The following is a 24,016-nucleotide window of genomic DNA, read 5'->3' as shown; positions in this document are numbered from 1 at the left end:
AGTATTAGCGTGCAAAGAAGTATTGTTGAATGAAAAAAAATTTTTATAAAGTCGAAATGACTAATTATTCAAAACCACGTGGTAATTTTGAAAAAGCGGGAAAAATTATGCAAACAGGTCCGTGGCTCAACAATTTATGAAATTTTTCTAGGTAAATTTTGGTATATTTATACCAAAATTGGATGTGAAGAAGTATACCAAGACTATACATGAAATTAACCAATGGTAGAAAGTAAATCAACCCCTACTCCATCTCCTTCACTCGTACAGACATCTTAGAAAAGTGGGGGTAGGTTTACCTTCTACCATTGGTAGAAGAGGCATGATAATGCTGAATGCGCAAGCGCTGAAAAAAAAATGGAGTTAGATCTGAGACATATAACTGAATATATTTGATATGGAAGTTTGTATTATGAATGAAAAAATATGTTAATCAAATAAATTACCCTCAAATTATTTTTTCAGATATTAGTAGATTTTTGTCTCGACGAAATGAAACATTTTTATTAATAAAATTTTTTTTTTTTTTTTTTTTTTTTTTCAAAGATTTATTTATTGGCTTAATTTTTATGTACATTCTTTCTCAATCGATACTTTTTGTACATACAATATTGTTTACAATTACAATACTATGCCTATTTGGCTAACTTGCATTATATATAGTTTACTGTATTGATATAGTTTAACAACAGTATGATTTAGTTTATGGATTTTACAGGAAAAGTTTACAAAAAACTTGCATATGATAGTTAAAAATAAAACAATAAAAATTTCTTTTCCAACAAAATGAAAAAGCGGTAATTTTAGATTATTTACTATAAAACTAATCATAATTAAATGAAATATTAAGAAATCAGAAAAAAAACAATTAAATATAATGATAAGTTTTACTTGTAAAATTATTAAATTGAAAAAAAATTATGTTTACTATATCGTGCTTAGAGAGACTAAAAAAAAAAAATAGTCGGTTTTTTTGCGCCACCCTAATATATATTTACTCCGTACGCGGAGCGTTTATTTACTCCACTCCGGTACTCCGAGTGATGGGAATGAATACGGAGTAAAATTCATTCTCAATTTACTCCGGACTTTTTTACAATGTACATTTTTTTCATTAAATGAGTAATAATTATGGGTTATTAAATTTTTTATGCAACATAATTATAAATGAAAATAATAAATAAATTATAAAACTATTCAGAAGAATTGACAACATTGCAAAATTTATTATTTCGCCTCATCAGTTATGCTTGAACTTCCTTAAATAATCGATAATTTGAAATATTATTTACCATTTTCTTCTCTCAATAGCGAAAATTCAATTGAAAGTATGCATACAATATCTCTTCTTAACAATAACCTCAGCTATATAATCACTCAATGGAAAATTTTAAAAAATGTTAGAGCTAAACGAAAAATTGCATTAGGTAATTTTCAAAAAGATGAGGATTTATAATCCGTAAATCTAAAACGAAGTTATTATCCACAGATTCGGTAGAATCTGGCGCCAAGTTCCGTTCAAATCCGTTGTAAACGGAGCGCCAGACTACCGACTGTGTTTACTGTAAGCAGGACGATATTTTGAGGTTGCAAATTTTATTTAATTCTACGGTACTTTTTTTCTAAATTGTATATTATAACAGTAATTCATACTTTATTTTACTGACATTAATTAATAATAGTCGATCATAACAATTAATCTGCTTGAAATTATTAAATTTAATCAGCACAAACTATAGCAACGCAAAAATTTAGATCCTGACTTTTTTTCGATGTAAAAAGTGACATGCCACAGACTAAATAATTCGAGAATACATGGTAATCCTCCAATAGATGGGAAACTACAGTTGAAAAAAGATATTTCAAGGCTTGCATCTACATCCGCCAGGGTGCGCTTGAATTATTTTTACATAAACTGTAGCTTCAAAGGGATAGTTTGCTATAAAAAATGCAGCCAACGCGATACTTAAGTTGGTACCAATTGTAAATTTTTATTATAATTACAAAAATACTAAAATCGAACAAAACAGTTTCACTGTAAAAAAATCGCGCCAAGTCCACGTTCATAAGACTATTAAGAGAAAAAAAAATTTTTTTTTTCTTCACAAAAAGATATAAAATAAAAAAATTGAAAAATCCAAGTAACCGATATGATTGTATACGATTTTCGAAAATTAAAAAAATTTTGTTGTAAATTTAAAAATTAAAAATTTGGAACGTACTTGGTGTGCGTGGTTGCAAAATATTTTACTTTTAATGAAATTCGTAAAATTTATTTACTAGGACTTTCAAAAAATTGAAATACACAATGACGCACACAAGTACGTTCAAAATTTTTTTAATTTTAAATTTACAACAAAATTTTTTAATTTTCGAAAATCGTATACAATCATATCGGTTACTTGGATTTTCAATTTTTTATTTTTATATCTTTTGTGAAGAAAAAAAAAAATTTTTTCTCTGCTAACATAGTCCTGAACGTGGACTTGGCGCTGGATGCCATTACAGCTGTTTTGTTCGGATCAGTATCTGTCTAGGCGCCACACTAATACAATGAAAATATCGCTTCGTAAAATCAATGCGCCGGCGCTTAAAATGAGCCAGCATAAATTATCTTTGCTAGCACGTGCTATTGTCACTGATCCTAAGCGACAAACTCCTGCTGAGACTTCACACTTTAGCTAGACAGAAGGGCTTTTTAGTTTAACTACTTATATTGACCTGAAACGTTTGCTAAATAGAATTTAATTGAAAAACTCGGTAACTGCAGTTGGGAACTTATTAGTAACTTAGTAACAAGGACCGGATTTGGAATATTTCAAAGTAACAGTTGATAGAACTAATAAATAATTTTTGCATTGAAAATCTCTTATAATAATATAAGCCGAGCCATGAAATAAGTGAAAAATAATGTTTTTTATAAGATCAGACAGTAGTAGATAAATTTAATTTTATAAAATTTACTCTGAGTCTCAGTTTGAATATTTACGTACTGAATATTTATATGAACATCCACATCTAATTTTTGTTAAAAATAGTTTTTGAAAAATATTTACTTTTATTTTTATCAAACACTTATATCATTCGGGGTAGTAAATTTATTTAAACTTGTTTAGATAAAAAACTGTAATTAGCGGATGTTAAATAAGAAGAAAAAATTTTTAGATAAATACTATGGTTCAAGTACTTTTAATCTAAAAAATGAAACATTGATAAGCGATTCGAATCTTATCTAGAAGATATGTAGCAAAAATATATAACTAAAGACCGAGTACAGATAATTCATATACTCATTTGCATGTAGATAGTAAACAAATTTTTTATTATTCGCCGCTTCGATGTTAATATATTTCACCCAGTACTTATTATTTCTAGAAATGGCCTGCAGGGTCAACCGTTTTCAGATTTTATTTTTAAATTTAGAAGTTTTGTAATGAAAGGACTGTAAAAATTCTCAGAATGATGTTTTGAAAAATGAGGCTGGTAAAAATGTTCTTTTTCAATTGAAAAAAAAAAAAAAAAAAAAAAAAAAAATAGAAATTGAAAAAACACTATAACAAAATTTAAGGATTTAAAAAAATGTTCAAGTTTAATGCAATAAAAAATTAAAAATATCCATCATTGAAAAATTTTTGAATTTTTTTTTTTTTTTATTAATTGAAAATATGACGATGAAAATAGGTTTGGATAATTTTTTCTTTTTTATATAAAAATTTTAAAACAAAAATTTTGAAAAAAGTCTTAGTATTCTAGTAATTAAAAAGCCATTTTTTATTATATCTTCCTGACTAGAAATTATATTGAGAATACCCAAGGTATATATCTGGCCCCATTGGGTTCCAATGGGGCATGCCTAATAGGAAAAATCCCAATGAGGACCCAATGAAAAACCCAATGGGGAAATCCCAATTGAAAATGAAATAAATTATTCTCAATTTCTCTAGTTTGGATTCATATGGGATCTAAATGGGAATACCCAACGTGAGAATAAAAATTTTTGGCACTTTTCCAGTTGGGATTCATGTGGGACCAAAGTGGGAATGCCCAATGTGAAATTAAATAATTTTTAGAAGTTTTTTCTAATTGGGATTTATGTGGGATCTAAATGGGAATACCCAACATTGAAAATAAAAATTTTTGCACTTTTTCTTGTTGGGATTCATGTGGGATCAAAGTGGAAATGCCCAATGTGAAATTAAAATTTTTCGAAGTTTTTCTAGTTGGGATTTATGTGGGATCTAAATGGGAATACCCAACGTGAAAATAAAAAATTTTTGCACTTTTTTCTTGTTGGGATTCATGTGGGATCAAAGTGGAAATGCCCAATGTGAAATTAAAATTTTTTCAGAAGTTTTTTCTAGTTGGGATTTATGTGGAATCTAAATGGGAATACACAACGTGAAAATAAACAATTTTTTGCACTTTTTTCTAGTTGGAATTCATGTGGAATTTAAATGGGAATACCCAACGTGAAAATAAAAAATTTTTGCACATTTTTCTAGTTGGGATTCATGAGGGTCCAAAGTGGGAATGCCCAATGTAAAATAACAAAATTTTTAAGGAATTTTTCTAGTTGAGATTCACATGAGACCAAAGTGGGAATACCTAGGGTAAAAATGAAAAACTATCAGTTTTTTAATTCATCACTTGCAAATGCATTATGTGAGCTTATATTATTAGCATATATTTGCTGTAAATTAATTAGAAATACAAATAAAAATTAGTCGTTAAGTATAGAAAAGAATTAGGAAAAAAATTCATTCAATATTGTTAAATAAAAACAATAAAATTTAGTTAAGCTTTTTAAAATTTTACATAACTTTATATTTTGAAAAATTTAGTTTAACGAGATTAAAAATAAATTGTAACAAATTGGGATGAATTCGAAGAAAATTTTAATCGAATTGAAATTTAATCCCATTACTCGAAGTTTCGGAGTGAAGTAATTAAGCAATTCGCGCACGGGTGAATCCGGAGTTTTTAGCAGAGTAATTCCAGATTAATTTGGGATCAATTTCAGATTTAATCCAAATACTAAGTTGTGAGACTGAAATAGATTTTTATGTTGTTGAAACAAGATTCATACGTGAAATTTTTTCTTCTCACTACAAAAAAAAAATTTTAATTGAAAAAATGTTTATTATTAACATGTAAAAATTCAATTAAACAATTGTTTTTGAATTGTTCGTTTTTATGTACTTAAAAAAAAATTCAAAAACATCGAAAGAAGATAAAATAGAAATTTTATCCAAAAACATGAAAGCAAAAAAAAAAATTCGAAAATGTAATTTTTCGCCTAGTTATGGCCTAATATGGGGTTGACCCTACTTGTAAATAATTACCGAAAATTTAAAAAATTTGCATTTCAAAAAATTTTAATTTTTTTAGAAAAAAATTTTTTGCTAGTATAAGGGAGGATTCCAAATCAATCGGACAGTTTTATGGTTTTTATTTTTTGATTCTTTCAATTTTTTACATTTTTCAGTAAAGTTTTTTTTTAATGTTTCAATTTTCTATTTAATTTCTACAAAAATTGTATTTTTAAGTCAGTAAAGTGAATAAATGAAAAAAAAAATAATTTCTTTAATTTGAAGTATAACATAAATAATATCTTAGTAAACCGGTTAAGTTGATGTATACAGAAACAAAAATCCACATTAATAGTACTCCTGCTTGGACGAGCGGTAACGTGAACGACTGAGGACCTAAAAGACGCAAGTTCGAGCCCAACTCACGCCAAGGATTTTTTCAATCAATAATTCCATGTCAATCCGAGATTAAATTCACTAATGAGTTCTAATATAATAAGGTAAAAGACCCAATACCGGAACGACGAAGGGTACATGACTGGTTTTATTTCTTAGAAAATATTCAAATGGTTCATTAGTAATAATAATTCATCATGTAGTTACACGAAAATAATTAAATTTATCAATTTTGTCGAATTTAATATTAAAAAACATGTTTTTGAAAAAGTCTACAAGACCCAGTATCAGAACACCTTAAATGCCTAGTCCCAATACCGGAATATGGTTGACCCAATACCGGAACGATAAATAAAACTAATTTTTTAATCTAAAGAGTCCGCTTTTCGTAAGTTGCTCTCTAAACATGAAATAGTGGTTTTCACTTATTAGAAGTGCATATTCACTATTTGTTAAAGCTAAAACCGAGCCACGCAGAATAAGTGAATATTCACTTTATGAATTAGTGAATACACGAATATCATTAATTCGGTATGTGACTTTGAAATTTCCCTATTTCAATTAATGAAAATAACATTCACTTTTACAATAGTGAAATTATATCACTAATACTTTAAGTTAAATTTACTAAAAATATAAATTTAACAATCTCACTCAATAATTAGTGAAAATCCCTGTTGCGTTTACTAAAAATATTACTAAATGAATTAGTGGAATTTTACAAAATTATAAGTGCATTTCAACAATTTGTAAGTTGAATTCACTGGAAATACTAGTAAAATTAAAAAAATGCTAATTATGCATTTTTGCAAAATTATAAGTGAAATTTACTTAAATCATTAGTGCAAGTATTTTACTGAATGAATCAGTAATATTTACTGTAGTATTTAGTTAAAATTTAGCTAATTAAGTTAGTTCAGTTTTGTAGAACTTTGAATTTTGGTTTTACTTATTAAATACATTATATTCACTTAAATAATAGTTTAACTTAAGTAGTGTTGACAAATAATTTTTTAATATAAAAATCAATGAATAATGAATATTTATTTTTTTAAAACATTGATTTATTAGCACAAAGTAATTAAGTTTTTAAAAGGAATTATAAGTATTGAGCATTAGGTATTACTTTAGAATTTTAGAACATAATAAAAATGTTAATGATAATAGAAGTAATATGATTATTATTTTATTTTATTTTTTATTTTCTTTATTAATAAATCCTGACAGCCTGTATGGCCAATTATGAGGATACAAAAAGATACATTAATGTATTTTTAGAAGGTATATTACACATGTTGCAATGAGCAATTATAAAAAGAAACATATTTTTAAAACTATTAACTAAAAGTACAGGTGTTTAAATTTGATTTATATAATAAAATATTCACATATTTATACTTATTATTACAAGAAGATAGTATATATAACCTCAATACAAGAAATATAATTATTATTAAGGCAGTGGAGCATGATCATATGCTTTTGCTAATTTAATTGTCTAGAGTTAATTATGATGGATGCTAGAACATTGGCGCTGCAGCGCGTTTGATAGCCAAAGCAGGTCAATATCACTATTCTGTTGAACTATATAATTACAGGCGTTAATCAGTCTATTAATAGGTGATGTAAGGATGAAGTTGCTCCTCTGCCGAGGTGGATAGAAGGCTGATCAGATCTTAAGCATCTTTTGCGGTATTATATTGGGTAATGTTATGAAGTATAGAGAAGTTAATTAACTGATCCGCCTTAATGTCCAAGCCCCAGCAGGAGTTAACGAAAATGCGGCGAGTTGAAATCGCCCAGCAATACCAATGCACCAGCATCCATGGCCGAGTGAGACGAGAGTTGGTCAAAGGAGGTCAGAGTAAATAATGTGTGCATGCAGGTCAGGAAGGAATATAGATGTTAATTAGATGAGTTTTTATACCCAGATTGATAAAAAATACACCCACAATTTCAATCTGAGGAAAAGAGCAATAGTATATCATCAAATTTTATGGGTATTGCATTAAGTGTACTCCTGCATGCAATCAGCACACCTCCAGCCGACCTCCTGAACTCCTCACGTCTGTCGGACCTAAAAACAGAATATTCATTACTAAAAATTTCATTATTAAATACACCTGTTTTGAGCCAGGTTTCAGAAAAAGCATAAAAATCATACTCAGCCATACTAGTTTTATAAAATATACTATCTAATTTGGTATTTAGTCCCCTGACATTCTGATAATATAATGTCAGACAGGATGAAGGTGGAGTTTAAGCTGAGTTTTTGGGAGTCGAGGCTAAAATATTCCGATGGTCCTTGATTATCCTCGGTTGACCAGAACGAGTTACAATCCTCAAATTCCGTTCCCCCTGCTGCTGTCCGTTCCTGGAGTTGTTGACGTAATATCTTTTGTTCGTTCCTCTGGAGATTTGTTTTGTCGTGGACTATCGAAAGATTCTCCACTGACAGGAGAGAGAGTCCTTGGCTTTCTTTGCTCTAATCAATCCGGTTATGATCTGATCAACAGAGAGACATGGTTAACGAAAATAACCTTAATTGGCCTAGGATGGAGTGAGTTTGACGAATATTTACCCAGTCTTGTACAGGAGGAGATTGAGACATTATTTGCAAGAGTATAGCAAATACCTTGGACTCTGGAGAGGTCATCCTCTTGACGCTCAATAGGAGTAGATTTTTGAGATTCAACAATGCCTAAAAAAAGGGCATTGTTTCTTCTGGCCAGACGATCGTCTACTTCACGCAGAATAACACTATTATCAGACTGAGTATGTATGTCAGTAACTAAGTTGTGGATAATAATAATATTAATCATTATGATAATAATAATAGTTATAAAAATATATTAAAAAAGCTAAAGAAACTCACTCTCTCTGTTTGATACACAGCACAAGTACAGCTAAAATAATAAATAAAAAAGTTTTGATATGATCAGTACAAAATATCAATCATATTTTTTAATCAGATAATGAATCATTATCGTTATCATTAAGAACTTTTGAATCCTTGATTGTAATATTACTTAATGTAATATGTAGTGCCGAGACCACTGATCGTGATGTTACACCTTGCATTCCAAAAATGTAACAATCTATAAAATTGAAAAAATTTTGCAAACTGTTCGGGTACTGTAAATTCAGCACGTAAAATAGCTTATAAAGTAAATTAAAAGCTGCAATCGGTCCACTTTTGTCGCCTACGCTCATAAGCCAATTATCTCCTTCAATGAAAAATTTTTCATAACCTTGACCTTTCATAAGAATGAGACATGGTTGGACATTATTAGCTTCACGTTCCTTAATCTCTTTGATGTAGTTACTTATATTAGTTCCGTCCTGTAAATAAAATAAATGTACATAATATTACATATTATTTTGTTTGTTAATATTTAATTTCAAATTGGTAAGATGGTATTGTTATAAAAAAAAAAAAAAATCAGAATAATTACCGGAAGAGTTTTTATGAGATCTTTATTGAGAAATGCAGTTTTGACGGGTAAAGGGCCATCATCGCTTTCACTGAGTTTCTAAGAAAAAAAAAAATTAATTGATTTATGGTTATTTATTACTTTCAAGAACTATAAATAAGAAGAATTATAACAATATTCGATAATTGCAATTCAAAACTTACTCTTTTCTTTCGTTTACCTACGCCTTTACCTCTTTTTGTGATCACAGAATTTGATACCGGTAGTAATGCACTGAACATGAGTAAGGCTCTCAAATTTTCTGCAAAAAATAAATTGCAGTATTAAAATCAATTGACACTTTTTTATGACAACACTAACACGAGCAACATTAACAATTTAAATATATGAATAGCTTAACAAATTAAAAAAAATAATATAAAATTCAAAGATATAAATGAATGAATTTAACGAGTAATTAATATTAGTAATTAGAAAAGAACATAATATGTGGCAAACTTTTCCAAAAAGTTATCTGCTACGTTCGGATATTTATTATCGAAATCGCATTCAATCTATATAAATTATAATAAAATTAAATGAAAGAAATTAACTACTCTCGATTTTCCAGCAGGAGATTAAAAAATTCAACCTATATAAAAGAAAACAAAATTTTACTATTTCTCCATAGTAATCCAAGAGACGCGGGTAAGTTGTAAAAACTTTTGAAATAGTTGGACTTGCAGATTGAATCCAATACCATCTGAATTCTCTTGTCTCTTGCATAAAAGTAATAATTTTTCCTTTATTTTCATCAGAAGGCTTAATGAATTTTAATAAAGAAATCTAAAATAACATAAAATGAATAATTGTATTATTTGACATTTTTGGAAAAAAATTAAAAAACCAATAAGCTAACACCGAACCTTTTTATCTATTTCTTCACTAGTAAATTGGTAGTCAGCAGACTGTGAAGAAGAGGAAAGTCCTTCAGACTTTTTTAGAGCTGCTTTTGTGTATTTTTTTTTTGATGGACTCAACTTGGTTCTCATCGTACTCAAACGATATTCTATGAAACCATTTTTAGAATTTTGATCGTAAAAATGCTCCTAAAAATCAACATTACAAATTGAAATTATTGCTTCTTTAATTAATAAATCATCCACTAGTGAAATTGTTATCCTTACCCAACCATCTTTTGAATATTCATTTTTTAGTCGCGGAAATTCAGTTATTAATGCTTTTGCCAAAGCTACTTTAGCCGATTGCGGTGGATAACTAAAATATAATTTAAATACAATAGTTAATTTTATTTATAATATTGATATTAAATTTGATTGATACAAATTATATATTACTTACTGGCTTTGATGATAGTCGACTAGTTCAGATGTAACAATTTTTACGAGGGCCTTCCTGTAAACATCTTCAAATATTTTAGATGATCTTAATGCTTTCAATATTTCGAGGCTTCCAGTCTTTGCTTCTAGTGTCGCTGTTACCGTGCCATATTTCTAAAATATACCAAAAAGAATTAAATGTTCGGTTTGACAGATACTGCAGATAAATAACATTAAAAAGATAAATTTGTACCGAAAATTTTGGAGTGGCACCAACGTCAAATGATGTTGATGCTCCTTCAATACTTCTACCAGCAGCTGATGGATAATTTCCACTTAATGGAGTAATTATATTTGAAGATGATGCAAATACTCTGTTGTTTTCTTTTTCAATTACACTGTCAGTAGTCCTGAGATTTCCCAACACTTTCAATAAAAGTATTTTTGGGCCCATTTTGATGCCCATTAGCTCTAAATCTTCTTTTTTTAACTCCAAAAAAAACAGTACCGTCAATACACTCCTCTAAAATTTAATAAAAACAATTACAAATCGTATAAATACACACAAGTGATTATTCATAATAATCATTAATTAATTAAATCGTTTAAGTTATTCTTCAGTTTTTCTCACTAATTAAAATAAACCAAAAAATGAAATATTTATGCCTTCTTTGACAGATTATTAAAGAGAAATTAGTTACAATTAAAAATGACGTAAGCTTATATAAAGATTGTTGGATTTTGATGGGTTCCAACAACATAAAGGTTTAAAGTATCCTAAACGGGATACATTATTAAAACGATTGTCAGATTCTTCGTTACATTCAAGATGATATGCATGTAAATTTACATTAAATTCTACCGTTGTGCATGTCGATATTAAAAAATGAACTTCAGTTCCATTTAGAATAATAATTTCTTTTATTTTTCCAAACAACGGCAAATTATCTGAACGAACTATTGGATCTTCGAGACAAACGTATAGTCCAAGACGAAATTCGACACCGTTTACTTTCACTGATCTTGCCAAAAGTACTTTGTGTAACGGGTAATTTTCCACGGTTTTGCCACGTTCGGGGCAATTCGTGCGCCTGCTACCTTCCTCGGACCTGGCTACCGTTTCTCAGGTTTCCTACTCCGAAATGGGCAATCCACGCGCCGCAGCCTTCCTTGGATATGACTCCCGTTTCTCAGGTCCCCTCTCCGACTGTAAGTAAATGAACCAAAAGTCCTAACACTGGGTAACACAGCGTGACAACAGCTAATTAACCGACAGAAAACGGTAACAAGCAAAACAATTCCCTGACAGCCATACAGACCGCAAGTTACGGCTAAATTGTATCGCTAAGTTGTCGTCAATGTGCGACCGTATTTTGAAAGTAACTTGCCAGTAAGCATTGACGGGCAAGGCTTGACGATAACTTTCCTTTAAATTGGAGATAACTCTTACCAATATGGCGGACTGCGAATTTTTCCCTTAGAGTCGATAACTGATTACCAACAATAGATACTTGAACGACTAGCAATTAAATTTAAATGCTTAAATAGGTGGCGCTGTACGATAATGCTTAAATTACGAATAAAAATCGGGAAAAATTTGTGGAAAAATTTAGAAAAAGAAAAAAAAATACAAATAGCTTTCATATCAAATGAAAATTTATTAAATAAAACTATTATTATTATTATTATTATTATTATTATTATATATTATTGCCAAATTTTCATTTTCCTATTAAATAAATAAATAAAATTATGCAGTCTCATCTGCACTATCAGCCTTTTCCTTTGTACTTTTATTAGTATTTTCTTCATCTGAGCTCTCGTCTATTGGAATCCAAGTACTATTTAAAATAGAAACACTTGTTCTTCTTTTCTTGGCTGCTGGTCCTTCAGATTGTTTCTTATTTTTGCAGCGTTGATAAATGCGGGAATTCCCAGCCTTCAATGCTTTTTGTATAGCATTCTTTACATCAGTCTCAGTGCTGTTGGGATACATTTCCAATAAAGCTTCTGCAAAAAAAGAATATTAACAATGAAAAGTCTAATATAATTTACATGATATTGACAAACTAATCAATGACAAAAAATAACGGAAAAATACTGAGAGCGGTCAATTAATAGTGAAAGAAAACGAATCACAGCTCTATGATGGTCACAGAAATAAAAAATTCTACAGCTTGATGAAGGTAAATTGGTTAAATGAAGTAGCAGGATACGATCTGACATGCAGTTTTTGAAAGAGAGTTTGTAAATGTTCATTTATAACGTACACTCAAAGAAGATAGACATTCTGTCCTCCATAGGTACTCTGTTAAAGTTTCTAGAAAGAAAAGTTGTTATATGTTAAGTGTATTCTGTAACTTGTATTCTAATTTCATGAGAAAATAATGTCAAAACTGTATTTCTGACGGTTACGTCTCATACATTTTTAGTACCTGTACTTGTACATTTATAATTACACATTCTTACAACGAGCTGTCGTGCTCGAGTTGCAATTCTTAGAATGGTAGACAAATGCATCATATAACCGAATTGATCGCTCAAAATCAGAGACTAAATAAGGTTTAGCTTTAAATTGATGCAGTGTTGATCCTATCTTGAAACTTACAAAATAGCGTTTTTTTTTTTAAATTTAATTTGTAATTAAAATCTTTGGTCATGATCATATATTTCTGTAAATAACAAAAAAAATTTTTAAAATCATGATTATTTATAATGTTTTTTAATAAAATATTTTCGAATTCGTTGAAGAAAATAGAATAAGTAATGTAAGAAATTACTTTCTTTGTTAAAAAGGCATTGTAGGGGTAATGCTTTTATGAATATAAAAGGTTTGAAATTGAATCATTAAGTACCTGCCACTGACATTACATATCTACCTGGCAGTCAGCCCCTGTCTACCTGCCCATATAGGTAACGTATACATGAACACAGTACTTATAATTTATGTAGGTAAACTTTAAATATAAAAATTAATGAATAATTCAATTTCATAACAACCTTTGTATTTTTTTTTGGACATAATTATATACCAAACTTTATGTATATTTAAATAATACTGTGAAATTAACCTTCATTTTGATTTTGTTATTAAGTCACTTACCAACACAAATGCTTGTTCAATACTGTAAATAAAAATTAAATTATTAAATTTATCAAAGTTAACAAACGTTTATTTTAGATTGATACAGTCTATATTATTTTATACAAACCTTTGTAACTAACAATGTCCAACTAATAAACCTCAATGGTAGTGAATGAGAGATGCAACCATAATTTATCATCACTTAATTTGCGTATATTCTAACCTATTTTTTGGTGAAATTACTTATATACAACTTACTAGAAAATTTTTACCTAACAATTATTGTGGTTAAGTTGATCGCAATTTTCTATTTAAAGTTGATGACAATTTAACCGTAACATTTTGAAGGGAAAGACTTTCCTATAACTTTCCTTCAAAATGCGGCCGTACATTTCCGATAACTTGTAGTACATATTTAACACATCCCGGGAAAAATGATCAGATCTGATCAGACATGAACAGGCATGAGTCTTCAGGTCTGATCAGGTATGAAAAATGACCGGGTCTGATCAGACCTGGCCAGGCATGTTCAGGTCTGATCAGATCTGTTCATGTCTGACTCGATCAGGTCCATCAAAAAAATCGGTGCCGACGGGGATTCGAACCGTACACCTCGCGCTCTTCAGACTGACACTTTACCTCTTGACCAAATGATTCATCTTAACTTGAGAGTATCTTTCGAGCTACTTCAAGTAATTCAAATTTTATACATGATTTATCCTTATAGTTAACGGAGTTCTATACCTAATTTATTAATTATTAATAATTAATCATATATTACAGTGATTTATTCGGAACGGCTATGTATTTTTCGCTCCATTAACATATGGTTCTACACTGAGAGAGAATTTTATTCAATAGTAATAAAACAGTTTATTTGGACTTGAAAAAAATTTAGTTAATATTAATAAAATTATATTTCATATAAATAAAATTATATTAGTATTTAATAAAATTTCATAAGTATTTAATAAAATTTTCTTAAATACTAATATGTGTTTATTAAAATAACCACGAACGACGCTTTCGTTTGCTGTCATTAATACGAATATTAAGTCATTAAAAGAAATAATCTCAAAAAAAAAAAAATTAATATTCATTAATTAATTATATTAGATTGAAATATATTTTCACAGTAAAGGCTTTTAGTAAGTAGTATTAAGATTGTTTAACAAGACATCCTAACCTAACCTATTTGTTTACTTCATGACGAATCACATGTAGAGATTTTAAATAATAAAAATAAATAAATATTCGATTGAATTTATGAAATCATAGTCTTTATTTTTAACAAATGCGTCCCTACATTGTCTGGTTTTCTGCTTCTGTTTTCATTTTATTAAATAATGTCTAACTCTTATCGATTCATTTGTGAAATTTTTAAATTTAAGTGCATAAAAATTAACATCCACTCGGATAACAACAGTTGTAGACTTTGTATTTCAAAATATAGTTCCGACAAAATTCAATTTTACTTAATTATTTATTCAATTAATTACTGATCAATACTTGTTAGTTAGTTGATTAATGAATTTTCTTTATATTACATGTAGATAAATATTCATTACATACTAAGAAACATTTATTAGTATTTAATAAAATTTTTATTAGTATTTAAGGAAATTTAATTAATATTTAATAAATTTTTATTTGGGATTAGCCAAATAAACGTTTTATTAAATAGTAATAAAATTTCATTACTATTAAATAAAATTGTCTCTCAGTGTTGGCTAGATATCAGACATGGACAGGTCTGATCAGGTCTGAGCGTATTTAAGGCTTCAGACATGAACAGACATGAGCAGGCATGAACAGGTCTGATCAGATCTGAACGTATTTAACGCTTCAGACATGAACAGACATGAGCAGGCATGAACAGGTCTGATCAGGTCTGAGCGTATTTAATGCTTCAGACATGAACAGGCATGAGCAGGCATGAACAGGTCTGAACGGATTTAACGCTTCAGACATGAACAGACATGAGCAGGCATGAACAGGTCTGATCAGGTCTGAACGTATTTAACGCTTCAGACATGAACAGACATGAGCAGGCATGAACAGGTCTGATCAGGTCTGAACGAATTTAACGCTTCAGACATGAACAGACATGAGCAGGCATGAACAGGTCTGATCAGGTCTGAGCGTATTTAATGCTTCAGACATGAACAGGCATGAACAGGTCTGATCAGGTATAATTTCAGGCCTGATCATACATGAACAGGCCTGCTCAGGTCTAATTTCAGGCCTGATCAGATATGAACAGGTCTGCTCAGGTCTAATTTCAGGCCTGATCAGATATGAACAGGTCTGATCAGTCCTGATCATTCTTCCCGGGTTGGTTCAAAGTAATTGTATGTGACTAACAATTCCTCCATAATAAGTAAATTGTTTTTCAAAATATAACGAACGTTATCAATTACAGATCTTCCTCCTCTGAAAGCACTAATGTAATTTCTCTGTAAAAAAAAGTAATATCAATTATGAGCTATTTATTAACTGTTTATAAATATCGAATTCTTACATTATTATGTTAGCACTGTAATTAAAATCCGTTAATATTTTATTTTTCAAGTTCATATACAATTTATAATATTATATACTTACTAATTGAGTTCTATCTTCTTCTCAAGCATTATTATATTCATTAACTCCCGCCACAGTACAGAACGGTATAAAATCAGGTTTGGCTATTGACGAGGCAATCCTTTGATTCCAACGCTGATTAACTATTTCCGACAATGTAGATAATTGCTCGCCTTGCTCATTCATTTTTTTGATAGTTCTCTGAAATCATAATAATCATATTAAATTTTTGTTACTTAAAATATATCTTTTAACAGAATTTTTACATATTTTTTTTTTGTTTAAATTAAAATAAATTTTATCAAAATTTAACTTCTACTCATTTATTAGTTATAATAAAACAATTTTACAAACTCGATATTCTTTTACCACTAATGAATTATAGTCATCTATTGTTTTAAATATTTTAGAGTTGGAGATGTTCCTTCAGATTCATTAAACATTCTTATCAACTTTCAGGTAAAATTTGCGTGACAACTTGCTTCGTACTTTTGAACGCAACTTGCTGTGAAAAAATAGTACTTAAAATCATGAGAGAAAAAGTTGCGTGCAACTTGCTGCACAAATTCGAGTACAACTTTCTGTTCACCTGTTGCCGGCTATTTTTTGACGACAACTTACCTGTACCTTTTTTTTTTTTTTAAAGAAGTTTATTTGCTTTATTTTAATTACATAAGTTTTACAATAAATATTCGGCTGCAAATCAACTTAAAAACTAGCCATTATATTATGTTTATTAATAAGATATTAGTCTCCGTGTGTGGAGCTACTCATATCAATCGTATATGTGGATCTGAAATTATTAGAACCTAAGTATTTTGTTAATTAAATATGCATTGGGAGGTATCCAATTAGGATATATATTCTTGTTATTTGAGGAGCGGTGGGAAAACTGCAAAAACCCTCGCTTAGCTTATTAAAAAAAATTAATAAAGAAAAAATAAAAATATTAAAGAAAAAAGATTATAGCTTAATTCTGTACATATATACAAATATACATATTAACACTTCACCACGTCGCTGACCAGCCGTTGAGTTTTCTTAATTTTAATTTTATACGATGGCAGGAGTCCTCTAGCCACCACTATCTTTCATCAAGACTGTAGAAGTCCATTTTATCTCGTTCAGGTAAGGCCATTGAATAAACTGGATCATATTTATTGTTGGCAATCATATCAGATGTCAGATTAATTCTTTTATTTGCGGCATTTGTGCCCCGATGGTAGATTGTTGGGACGTTGTTGGTGGCTTGGATGATGGCTTTTTTGTCAAAATAGATAAACGCTTGGGGTGGTAGGCAAGCTGAGTTGTGGTTCGTGATGTAGATCTGTTGGTCAGGTGTTTCCAAGATCTTTTCAATTTCTTTATTCTCAATTGAAGAGAGTTTCGCAAAGTAATCTCGCGTTAGCTTGATTATAAAATTGTCGATCCGGGGGATGTTAGCAATGTTGTATAGAGTTTCATTGCTGATTTGCTTCTTGAAGTTGGACTCACGAGAGCGGTATACCCTCAGGCAAGTCCTAATACATTTGCGATCCAGGACTCGGATTTTTTCCATGTAGGATGCGCTGGTGTTCCACCAAATTGGGCTGGCGTAGGTGATAATTGGCCGGATCAGTAGTTGGTGGCATATAATTTTAGCCCTGCTAGTCAAGTGTTTGCAGTAGAATAAGCTTCGATTGGCTTTAAAAGCTGCTGAAGCTTTGTTCAGCTGAATATTAATATGTTTATTCAGGCGTAGTTTGTCGTCGAGATGTACTCCAAGGTATTTAACTATTGACTTGTGAGGGATGTTTACTACTGTATCCGTACCTGGATTGGTACCTTTCAGTGTGAAGGTGTTAAGTCCTGGTCTGCTGCCTTTGGTTAGAAAGTGAGTCGATCGGCGAAAGACTATTGTTTCACATTTTGTGTAGTTTATTCTTAGGTTCCAAGTTTGCATGAATTTGTCTATTTTATTTAGAAGCTTTTGGAGGCCGTCTTGGATCTTCAGTGGTGACTTTCCAGGCAGGTACACCACCAAGTCATCTGCAAAGGCGATGGCTTTTAGATCACCTTTATTTAAATCGAACAAACTGAGTAGGGTGCTGAAATAAATTGAAAAAAGGGTGGGAGAGTTGACAGTTCCCTGTTGAAGTCCCTCAAATATTTTAAAGGTTGTGTTTGTGGAGTTGGTTCCGTCCCAAATAATAAACGTTTTGTCGTGTATCATATCGGATATTAATAGAGTCATCCATTCAGGGAATCCAAGCTTTATTAATCTATATATCAGGCCATTAAGCCATACAGAGTCGAAGGCTTTCTCCAAGTCAATTAAGAGAGCTCCGACAAGTTGGTTATAATGAAGACTGCGTTGAATATCTGAAACTAATTTATTAATAGCGTGAATCGTGGAGTGCTGATGTTTGAAGCCAAATTGTTGATCGGGGATTATGTTATTTTCTTTGCAAATTTTGTTTATTTGTGTATTAATGACGGTTTCGTATACTTTACTTAGAGTTGGTGCGAGGCTTATTGGCCTGTAGCTTGTTGCCTTAGATGGATCTTTATCCTTTTTCAGGATTGGTAGTACTTTGGCTTTTTTCCAAGGTTTTGGAAAGTAGTAGGCATTAAGTGCATTATTGAATATGATGACTAATGCTTGGATGATGTTTCCTGGTAGATGTTTTAATATTATGGTTGGAATTCCATCAACTCCGCTAGATGTTTTGTTAGGGAGTCTTCGTAGTATTAAGTTGAGAGAATGACTATTGCAGAAGAAATATTCTTTCTCGTCTTCGTGTTTAGGAAGAGTTGATCTATTTTCAGTTGTGAATTTAGTGAATGTTGTATTGTTATTGTGGTTGTCATTTAATTTATTTTTAATCTTAGTAGCTTCTTTATCAACTATTTCTTTTATTCTGGTTCCGTTATTGAGGTACCTAGGGGAGTTGATGGATTGGAGAAACATTCCGATAACTTCCAGCTTACTAGTTGGGTCAGAGATAATTACTGTGTTGTTTTCTGTTCTATTGATTTTTTCAGCTGGTATGCCTATTAGCATTGGGTCATTCTGATTAAGAATTTGGTCTCCGATACTAATAGGATTTTTTCTTCTCAGGTAGCGGTTAATTTTAGGAAAGAATGTTGAGGCATCACGGTGATTTATTTCCCTGAGTAAGTTCGCGTAGTACGTTGCTGAAGATGTTCCAAATTCCTTCCTCAGTTCAGCTTTAGTGAGTTTGATGAGTTCTTTGAGTCTGATAATTTCCTTCCTGTGGTTGGACGGGTTGTTTGTCTGTAGTTTATGGAGTTCGGTTATTAGGCTTGATTTATTTTTTTGAAGTTTCTTGATTCTGGAGTTGATATATTTATGTAAGTTATTGTGAGGCTTGAATTTTGGAACCGTTTCTTCGATGGTAGTTAATATTGACTTATTTATATCTTCGATGAACTCATCAATTTCTTTGATGGTCAGGTTTTTGTCATCAGGGATGATTGTATTGTAGTTAGATTGTAGTTTGTATTGGAACTTACCCCATTTTGTTGCTTTGAAATTAAATCTGTGTAGAGTTTGTTGTCTATCTATGTATTCCATCCTATTTGGCAGCTTTACAGTGAAGGTAAGTGGTAGGTGGTCGCTGTCATACTCACAGGTGCTTAATTTATTGTTGATCAAATCGGTTATTTGAAGGTCTGTGATACATATGTCTAAGTATGTATTGCTATCTGTTCGTGAAGGTATATGTGTCGGATAGATTTTTGCATTGTACTGATCTGCTGTTGTGTATTCCCATCTGCGGAGGTAGCGTCCACGTTCATTATCGGCATGGTCACCCCACTCCATTCGTCTAGCATTAAAATCTCCTGCTATTATAAATCTATTATTGGTCTGATTTAATTTTAGTTTGTTAAAAATAATATCTAGCTCTTTTAAAAATATTATTTTGTTAGAGTTAGTGGCATATAAGCTGATTATGAATATGTTTGTGTTACTATTGTCATTAGTGTTGATTTTTAAAATTGTATATTCAATAATTTCATTACCTGTAGAAGATGGGTAATTAATAATTTCATATTTTATACCTTTACGTATGATAATAGCAGTTCCGCCTCCTTGCTTTGAATTTGGCCTGTCCGTTCTAATAATGTCAAAGTCTTTGTATGTTATAACGTGTTTTTGATTTAATTTAGTCTCCAATAGGAGTACGATATCTGGTTTTTTGGCTTCAAGAAGTTTCAGTAGCTCCAGTCTTCTGTAATTATGCTGGATGGAGTTGACATTAATTGCTATAAATTTAATTAGATTGTTGTTGGTACTGGCTGTGATATTGCTTTGAGTATTATTGTCCGCTTTTGTTTTAGTAGTCGCCATTTTCGATACCTAATGTTGTGTAAAGAAAATTGACTCTGTTGTTAAGTTCATTTAATTTGCTATCTTGTCCGGCTAGTTGATTGGAAATTTTTTGCATTCCTAGAATCATTTTTTCTGCCCAATGACGCGTGCTGTTAAATTGTTCACTATTATCATAATTTATGTTGCTGGGACGTGCTTTCCCAAAATTAGGCTGTTGTCTCAGTGGTGGCAGCGTGGGCCATGCGTTTGATTTTCTCGGTGGATTGTCTTGGTTCTGTGTGTTTCTTAAATTATTGTTATTGTAATTATTATTTATTGAAGTATTACTTACGCGATTGTTTTTGTTAATTAATTGTTTATGTTTATGTTTCAGTGAATTATCGTTTTGTCTTGTTTGACTTGCAAAAACTAAGAATGGGCATCCTTGAAAGTTAGCCGGGTGTCCTTTCTCTCCGCAGTTGATGCAAGTTAGGTTTTCTTTGTTGTTGTCTTCAATGGGAATAGTGCATTTGCCTCTTTCATGACTTTGTCCGCATTTTACGCAGCGGTACTCCATGTTGCATTGTGAGCTTGTGTGCCCAACTCTTTGACAATTTTTGCACTGTGTTACACTATTTTTGATTAAGTTCTCCCAGTGTGCTACTTGAGATCCTATTTTTTTCAAGCTGGTGAGATCTTTTTTTTTTACTACCGGCTGGTATTTGTATAATAAAATGCTGTTTTTTATATTTACTATTTTTACATACAATTGGTATAATTTTTGTTATAATTATATCTTTATTCGCTTCGAGTATATCTGCTTTGATATCATCTGCAGTATAGTTACCATAGATGTCTTTTAAAACCACAGTTTGTGGTTTAAGATCTTTGGGTGTATACGTGTAGAATTGGACTTTTAATTCTAATAATTTAAGTTTGATTACGTCGTACGTGCTCCGATTTGCTGCTAGTATTGTGTGGCTCTCTCTGTTTTGCTTAATAGTGACTGCGTCCTTTTTAATTCCCGCGCTGGTTATTTTGGCGCTAGTTACTTTTATGTCTTCACCTATTATGAAAATCGGAGGTGGTTTGAGTGGCTTACCATTGTTTTGCTGCCCTCTGTCGGCGTCAAAGCCAGGCTGCTCTGCATTTTGAGAGCTCCCGGGAATTGTCTCTGTATGATGACTCACTGTATTTGTTAATTTTATATTATTTTTTGGATCTAGTGGATTTAGTGCATCATAGCGATTGTTTGTTTCCGTTGTCGTGTTGTTATCGCTGGTGCGTGCTTTTGCTGTTTTTGTCGGTGTTTGCCACTCATCTTGGTCTTCCATGGCATTTATCATTGATTCAGAGTTTGCTCGTCTGTTTGTTAATGATGGTGAGATTGATCTCCTGGTATTTTTAGTTTTACCTGTCTCGATATAATCTTTGAATAGTTTTTCGAACGCTAATGAGATCGTGATTCGTCTTGGTGTTTTGAAAGTTTGATCCTCGCTGTTGATGGCGGGAGCCTTTCGTTTTTTGTTTACGTTTTCCGCCATCTTGGACTCCGCCATCTTGGGCAGGTTGGTGTTGTTCGAGGCTTTATTATTAATTATTATCACTTTACTTATCTTAAATGAAAACTAATAGAATATTACACTTGTTGTTGAAGCTTACAGCTGTTTGTAACTTTTTCCAGATTTGCAGCTGCAATGATTTCTATTAATTCACGTTGTAATGAAGAGCAGCTGAAGAACGATGTCGACAGCGTCACGTCTCGTTTCAGTCTCACAACTTACCTGTACCTTGCGGCAGTAGATTGGTCTTCTTTTTCTCAGAAACTTGTAGCCAACTTGATGCCAACAATTGCAAATTCGAAATCTGACCGCAAGTTGTCGCTAAGTTGGCGGCAACTATCTGACACCAACTTAGTTGGACTGAAACCCTGGCTATCAGGGTAGTTTCAGTAATTTCAACGTCCCCCTTGCTCGAATCTGAAGCTCGCCGAATTCCAGGGTCAAACGGGGGTTGTCATCAATATACAAACCGAAATAAAAGCCAAAACAAACTCACTCAAATGTAAATAATAGATATATAAATAAATCTAAAGAAATAAATCCGAAAAGTCAAACAGGTTATGATAAAGACAAAATAAAAAATTTATTTATCAAAATCAATTAAATAAATCAATGAAAAGATTACAAGTACAACAAAACACACGTAGTACAATTTTAGGTTATATTAAACCCCAAAACTAAATCAAAACGAAAATACAAAGAAAACGATTTCAAACTATAATCTTACGTCGGTAAACGCACGCGTACCTTCCGTCGGTAACGATGATCCGATCAAAACTGGTCTTTAGAAAATAAAAATCCTCACACACACTCTCACTCGTCGTGAGCGTCAAAATCGCGAACTAACTGTCAAAAGCTGGTTCCTCGCTTCCCCAGGAGACTAGCCGTCACCCCTGGGCCTAAACCTCTACCCCGAGGGCGAATGGAGAGTATCCTCTTCGCCCCCACCTACACGACGTATGATCACCTACTGGCCCAACAATCGGGATCGAATTGAAAGTCAATATGATTCTATTCGATTTAATCCGACTTTTGAAACCAGTATTTCGCATTGAAAAGTATTCAATCGAATAGAAAATTTTCGAGGTAGAGCTGAACTTACCGACCAAGCTAGAACCACTTACCATCAGTAATCAAAGTAGAATGTAAGTGATAAACAAAAACGTACGAGAAAAGAAATAATAGATAATTATAAATTTTAAAGGTGCAAGCTGAAAGAATATGTATGAAAGTTTAAAATTGTGTAGCCTATTATATTAATATTAATATTAATAATTTATAAATTTTCAGTTGAGCCATAATAAATAGACGAACTTGATCTCACTTTGTAAAATAAGGTCTGAAAAGTACTCAGACATTTTTATTAAATGTTACTAAATAGTCAAAAAATTTTGTTAGTATAAAATTAAGCGAATATAAGGCAGAGTTAATAATTTTATTAAATACTAATCAAATTGTAGTAAAAGTTATATAACATATTAATTAATATTAGTATATATAGAGAAATTTATTATATACCAAGAAAAAATTTTACTTGATAAAAATAATAATTTATTAAATATTCATAAGAATAATTACAAATGATGGCTAAACGAAAAGGTGATTTTTTGGATTTTTATTAGTCAAAAAAATGGAAGGTTTTGGGGATAGGTTTTATTTGATTTTATAAATTAAGGAGTAAATTTTCAAAGAGGTACACTGATAGAAGGATTTATTTGTATCAAAAAATAGTTGTTTATAGTTAACAAATTATTTAATAAAGATCATTTTTTAATATTAAATAAATATTTCTTAGTATTTAAAATGATTTGTTTGTATTTAAAAAATCTGATATTCATTTATTAAATATTAATAAATCTTTTTAAATACTAAGAAATATTTGTCGAGAATTAAAAAGTGGTCTGTAATAAATGATTTATTAAATACTAACAAATATTTTTAACTATAAACAAATCCTTCTATCAGTGTATCTTTTGATAATTTTTTAATAGAGATAAAAAAAATTTAATTATA

At 30.8% G+C, this 24,016-nt stretch overlaps 1 protein-coding gene and 2 long non-coding RNA genes across 3 annotated transcripts; all 3 read right to left on the bottom strand.

The window, feature by feature from the left end:
* Positions 1-9,014: 9,014 nt before the first annotated feature.
* LOC123262552 lies at positions 9,015-9,358 on the bottom strand. The gene is made up of 2 exons (XR_006508989.1): positions 9,161-9,358; positions 9,015-9,047 (listed from the first exon to the last, which is right to left on the bottom strand). It is a non-coding gene; the product is annotated as an uncharacterized LOC123262552 (long non-coding RNA).
* Positions 9,359-10,032: 674 nt separating this feature from the next.
* LOC123264049 lies at positions 10,033-10,912 on the bottom strand. The gene is made up of 4 exons (XM_044727091.1): positions 10,712-10,912; positions 10,481-10,632; positions 10,306-10,396; positions 10,033-10,227 (listed from the first exon to the last, which is right to left on the bottom strand). The coding sequence occupies exons 1-4, from the start codon at positions 10,910-10,912 to the stop codon at positions 10,033-10,035; spliced, it is 639 nt and encodes a 212-aa protein (XP_044583026.1).
* A 1,803-nt stretch (positions 10,913-12,715) lies between these two features.
* Positions 12,716-13,945, bottom strand: LOC123262529. Its single transcript, XR_006508965.1, has 4 exons — positions 13,671-13,945; positions 13,530-13,583; positions 12,894-13,130; positions 12,716-12,778 (listed from the first exon to the last, which is right to left on the bottom strand). It is a non-coding gene; the product is annotated as an uncharacterized LOC123262529 (long non-coding RNA).
* Between the last annotated feature and the right edge of the window lie 10,071 nt (positions 13,946-24,016).

The sequence above is a fragment of the Cotesia glomerata genome, linkage group LG4 (genome assembly GCF_020080835.1).
Source record: "Cotesia glomerata isolate CgM1 linkage group LG4, MPM_Cglom_v2.3, whole genome shotgun sequence".
Taxonomy (NCBI): Eukaryota; Metazoa; Arthropoda; class Insecta; order Hymenoptera; family Braconidae; genus Cotesia; species Cotesia glomerata.
Note: the sequence above shows the minus strand (reverse complement) of the source record. Positions and strands in the feature narration are given on the sequence as shown.